At 43.5% G+C, this 6,015-nt stretch overlaps 1 protein-coding gene across 1 annotated transcript; it reads left to right on the forward strand.

Annotated features, from left to right (window-relative positions):
- The first annotated feature begins 1,746 nt into the window (after positions 1–1,746).
- LOC141108973 (olfactory receptor 6M1-like) lies at positions 1,747–2,691 on the forward strand. The gene has a single exon (XM_073600929.1). It carries the CDS (start codon positions 1,747–1,749, stop codon positions 2,689–2,691), a length of 945 nt encoding a protein of 314 aa, XP_073457030.1.
- Positions 2,692–6,015: the final 3,324 nt, after the last annotated feature.

A 6,015-nucleotide genomic window follows, 5' to 3' on the forward strand; every position in this document is an offset into this window, starting at 1 on the left:
GCCCATCATATGCAGCCAACTGTGCCCATATTATTCAGCCAACTGTGCCCATCATATGCAACCTCTGTGCCCAGCAAATGCAGCCAACTGTGCCCCATCAATTGCAGCCTCTGTGCCCATAATATGCAGCCACTGTGCCCAGCAAATGCAGCCACTGTGCCCATCATATGCAGCCAACTGTGCCCATCATATGCAACCACTATGCCCATCATATGCAGCCACTGTGCCCATCATATGGAGCCTCTGTGCCCAGCAAATGCAGCCAACTGTGCCCGTTATATATGCAGTCAACTGTTCCCATCATATGCAGCCAACTGTGCCCATCATATGCAGCCAACTGTGCCCATATTATGCAGCCAACTGTGCCCATCATATGCAACCTCTGTGCCCAGCAAATGCAGCCAACTGTGCCCCATCAATTGCAGCCTCTGTGCCCATAATATGCAGCCACTGTGCCCAGCAAATGCAGCCAACTGTGCCCCATCAATTGCAGCCTCAGTGCCCATAATATGCAGTCACTGTGCCCAGCAAATGCAGCCAACTGTGCCCCATCAATTGCAGCCTCAGTGCCAATAATATGCAGCCACTGTGCCCCCCCACCCGCTCACCCGCTGTTTGCCCAGCATTTACCCCATTGTGGTGGCGGGTCAGGCAGCAGGACAGGTGGCGAGCTGTGGCTCCTGTGTGCTCCATGCGCGTCTTCTTCCTATTCTGCGCGGTGGCCAATGGGATAGCCTCTGCCTTCAGCCAATTAGGTGACCGGTATTACATCCGCGCCTCCTGATTGGCTGAGAAGCGGTTCTGTGTTAGAAAAGCAAATATTAATTTGCTTTGCTAACACACCTTTTTTGAAGCCTATTAGCACCTATGTCCAAAACAGGGCCGAACACCTGAATAGGGAGTGGCTACCACACCCATGAATAGATTCATGCAATCCATGAATCTATCCATTCTACACAGAGGGGGTAGCTGGAGAGAGGGGGCTTTGCCCGTGCGCCCTTAATGGACGCACCGCCACTGGTAAGTTGTTAGAAACTGACTGAAATCCAACTTACAATCTTTAAAAGAGGAACATGCTCAAAGATTTTTTTCAGCTGACCTGACCCAGCCACTCCAGGCTCTGGAAGGGTCAGATCAGGAGTCAAAGTCAGTGCCCACCCCCTCCTCAGCTTGGTGTTCCAGCTAACGCAGGAGGAGTAGAGAGGAAAGTGGCGACTGACACTCACCGCTCTCTGCTCTGAGCAGACCGAAATTGAAGCATTCATGTGACAGCTTAGGGCTTGGTACCAGCATGGGGCACCTACAACAGTCACTGAAGCTGCAACATAGAGCTGAGTATGTATGTTTGTTTTTTTAGAAACCCCAAACTTCTTCTTTAAGGATTATTTACTCCACAACTTTTGCAGCTACAGAGGCCATTGTTTTAAAGATTTTGTATTGCTTGTTAAGCACATGTACATATTTTTATTGTTTAGTATTGTCATCAACTCTCTCATCCTCTCGTTGAGCCCAAGCTATAAACTGTATTGCCCACTTGAGGAAGGTGAAGAAACCAATCCCTACTTGAGAAATTGCAGGTTTCTCAACATTGTAGTGCACTAAGATGAGCCTGAAGCATCCCTATGACACATATCTGTAATGACATCATCATGTGCTTAACTTGATGATGAAGGCATGATGGCTCCACAACACCAACAGACCCTATTAATATTAATTTTGTCTTCTTTGTCTTATTTGTAGTTCATCATGTTGTCAGTAAAACATAACAACGAAACAGTCATAAAAGAATTTCTTCTCATTGGATTCTCCATTCTGAAAGAGACAAGATTTTATCTCTTCATAATAATTTCAGTTATATATGTTGTTACATTAACAGCCAATGTCTTTATTATTATCATTGTCAAAAGTGAAAGACGTCTTCAGAAACCTATGTACTTCTTCATTGGTGGACTTTCCTTCCTTGATATCTGGTATCCTTCAGTCACTGTCCCCAGGCTCTTGTGGTCTCTTAAAACTAAAGAAGAAGCAATATCCCCAGCTGGGTGCATGGCACAATTTTATTTCCATTTTTCTCTTGGAGCAACTGAAATCTTCCTCCTTACCGTGATGGCTTATGATCGTTATGTGGCCATCTGCAACCCTCTTTACTATTTAATTATTATAAGTCCTAAGGTTTGCACCATACTCATACTTGGGTCCTGGGCCTGTGGATTTCTTGCAGTGATTACTCCATGTGTACAGATTGCAAACCTTTCATTTTGTCGGGAGAACCAAATTGATCATTACTACTGTGACTTGGCCCCCTTGCTTAAACTGTCTTGCTCAGAGACTTCGGGCATTGAAAAACTGTTTTTCTGTCTTAGCTTGTTAATAATATTGGGATGTTTTTTCCTAATTATTATCTCTTATATTTGTATTATACAAACAACTCTGATGTTTCCAACAGCTTTTGGAAGACGCAAAACATTTTCTACTTTTGCCTCACACCTTATTGTTGTTTTGCTGTTTTATGGCACCATCATCTTTATGTTTGTCAGACCCAGCACTGGTGGCCTCATGCACCTTAATAAAATAGTTTCCATCATCCCATCAATAGTAACTCCTCTTTTAAACCCAATTATCTACACTTTGCGCAACCAGGAGGTACACAATGCCATGAAGAAAACCGTTCAAAGATGTTTCCCAATTTGAAAAAATACACTAATTGGCATAAACTTACAGAGATAAGCATACCACTTAGAACTGATTACACAAAAAGTGAACTTTCTCTGATGTTGTGCCAAGAAGGGACATCCTTTAAACTAATCTGGAAAGTATTAATCTTTAATCAGGCTTTGCATTTAAAATGCACTGTGCACCTATCTTGTAGAAGCCCCCCATTTAAGAACAGTTAAATTTAGTTTATTCTAAATACTTTCAAATATAACTATTTATTTATTATTAAAAAATGTTAGAGTTATTTGAAAGTCAATTTAAATATACACTATATTACCAAACGTATTGGGACACCTGACTTTACACGCACATGAACTTTAATGGCATCCCATTCTTAGTTCAATATGGAGTTAGCCCACCCTTTGAAGCTATAACAGCTTCATCTCTTCTGGGAAGGCTGTCCACAAGTTTTAGGAGTGTGTCTATGGGAATGTGTGACCATTCTTCCAGAAGCACATTTGTGAGGTCAGGCACTAAGGTGGACGAGAAGGCCTGGCTCACAGTCTCTGCTTCAATTCATCCCAAATGTGTTCTACCAGGTTGAGGTCAGGACTGGCAAACTCACTCTTCCGTGTCTTTATGGACCTTGCTTTGTGCTCTGGTCCAAATCATTTGTTGAAGAGTGGATTATGATGTGGGTTGTTTCTCAGGGGCTGGGCTTGGCCCCTTAGTTCCAGTGAAGGGAACTCTTAAGGCGTCAGCATACCAAGACATTTTGGACAGTTTCATGCTCCCAACTTTGTGGAAACAGTTTGGGGATGGCCCCTTCCTGTTCCAGGATGGCTGTGCACCAGTGCACAAAGCAAGGTCCATAAGGACATAGATGAGCGAGTTTGGGGTGGAAGAACTTGTCCCGACCTCAGTCCGATAGAACACATTTGGGATGAATTAGAGTGGAGACGAGAGGCGCATGCGCAAAGCCGTCTGAGCAGGACATGTCTGCTTAGCGCTCCACACCGACCGGAACCCGACAGCCTCGTATTACCGAGTCACATCAGCCTACCGTCTACACAAGGTGACCTACTCCTTGCCGCAAATCATGGGCACAAACTGTCAGGATGTACAGCGGGAAGAAAGCTAAGCTGAAGTCAGTAAAGATCCAAGAATCACTGACAAGAGCCGCATCTGAGATGGTGGTGCCGCCATCTTCCCGCTTCATGCTGCCTCATATGCAGAAACAGACCCGGTCTCCCTCTTCCACACAGCCCGGGGAGCCCGATTTTGACTTTGGATGACCCCCATAGCCCTCCAGAGTACCCCACCCGGCTCTGACCTGCTGAGCCAGTTTGAACGGGTACTCCAAAAGGCACTACAGAACACCTCAGATACCATCACTGACAAGGTAACGCGGGGAGGCTGCCATTTTGAAACAGTGGATGAATTGGATGTCACCACCTCTAATTATGCCGAGTAATTGGAATCCCTCAGGGAGGAAAACTCTTCCCTCCAAACCCGCCTCAAGGACTTTGAGAATAGAGCCAGGAGGTCTAATCTCCTCGTCCAAGGAATACCTGAGGCAATAGGGGATCTCCAATAAACCGCCACGGCAGTCTTTCAGGAGCTCGCCCCATCAATCCCCATAGAATGCCTGGAAATGGACGAGATCCACAGATCTCTGGCACCCCGAAGGGAAGAAGGCTCCCCCAGGGACATTGTCATAATACTACATTACTTCCATACCAAAGAACAATTAATGGAAGCAGCTCGCAGCAAAGATTCCTTGACGTTCCAGGGACACTGCTACCAAATCTTCCAAGAACTCTCCCAGTAGACCCTCATCAAACAAATTAGCGTGGAGACTGTGAGCCAGGCCTTCTCGTTCAATATCAGTGCCTGACCTCACAAATGCGCTTCTGGAAGAATGGTCAAACATTTCCATAGACACACTCCTAAACCTTGTGGACAGCCTTCCCAGAAGAGTTGAAGCTGTTATAGCTACAAAGGGTGGACCAACTCAACATTGAACCCTACAGACTAAGACTGGGATGCCATTAAAGTTCATGTGCGTGTAAAGGCAGGCGTCCTTATAATTTTGTTAATATAGTGTAGTTGTAGGAAGAAATAAGTTTGATACCAGAGATAAGAGGTCTTGCTTCAAGCACCACCTCACCATAATGCAATTGAGAAATGTGAAAAAAAGAAAATGGGAGTTTAAAGGTGCAAAAAACAGTCAGATTAGAAACAATATAAAATTCATAATTTTATTAAAGAGACTCTATTAAAAATATGTTACATTTAAAAAATATGTTAAATTTAAAACCAGCACATCATGTGGTCGCAGTACAAAAGTTTGTTGCCTCTACATGTTTCCCCATAATCATGGCTTCTTCTGGCGCTTTTGTAAGACCTTATATACAATATCACTAAAAAAATAAATAAATAAATAATTTTAATAGACATACAAGAAAATGAAAAACATCAATATATATATATAGAGACCATATGGGTCTAAAGATCTATAAATTCCTATATTTACATCAATACAATAGTATATAGATCATCTGATGGATGCACTCTCATCCCAAACATAAGTATGGCTCCAGAGGACCATAGGTGGTCCGGCAGAGTATCTGTGTGCCATAAAGGGGATAAACCCCATAATAAAACCTGCAGAAACACATAAAATATGGCAATTCTATTTGGATTCAACCAACCAATGAGTACCTATATTGTCTAGTTTGACCTACCCTGTTTTGATAAGAGGTCACGGAATTTTAAAAAAAGCTGATATTTGTATTACTACTGATATGCGTTTCAAATAATGGTATCAAGCTTGAGAAGGACCATGCCATCAAAAAAGACATATACACCATCACAAAAAATCTGTCCAGACTACTTTAACCTATCTAAAGCAAAAATTCTGGTATACTCCTCTTACCCAAACAATTCCTTCATCAAAGGTAACCAGAATCCTTTCCTCTAGATCAGGGTGATACCATTAGGACAGGGAAGATCCAATTAGATAATGATTCCCAAGGGAGTAACCCCTATAAATTATAGTATAATCAAATTAGTATCAAACAGGCTAGGTATATAGAATCAGCTTAAACTCAGACCAAACTGCCATAAATCAACTTACTTTATACCATAAATTCCATCCCTGCAGGTATCAGACAGGGCGAACGGCCGCAGCAACACCACCGCAGCAACACCACCGCTGCCCTGAGGGTCTTAAATATCCCCGCCATCCCAGCGGCATCTGATGTCACCGCTAAGATGCGGACATCCGTTGGCTGACCCTAATTCATCCCATCTGTCTCCAATATAGGAAGGGAGAAGATTCGTAAGCAGGAAACACGC

This window comes from Aquarana catesbeiana, linkage group LG09 (assembly GCF_042186555.1).
Source record: "Aquarana catesbeiana isolate 2022-GZ linkage group LG09, ASM4218655v1, whole genome shotgun sequence".
NCBI classification, from domain to species: Eukaryota; Metazoa; Chordata; class Amphibia; order Anura; family Ranidae; genus Aquarana; species Aquarana catesbeiana.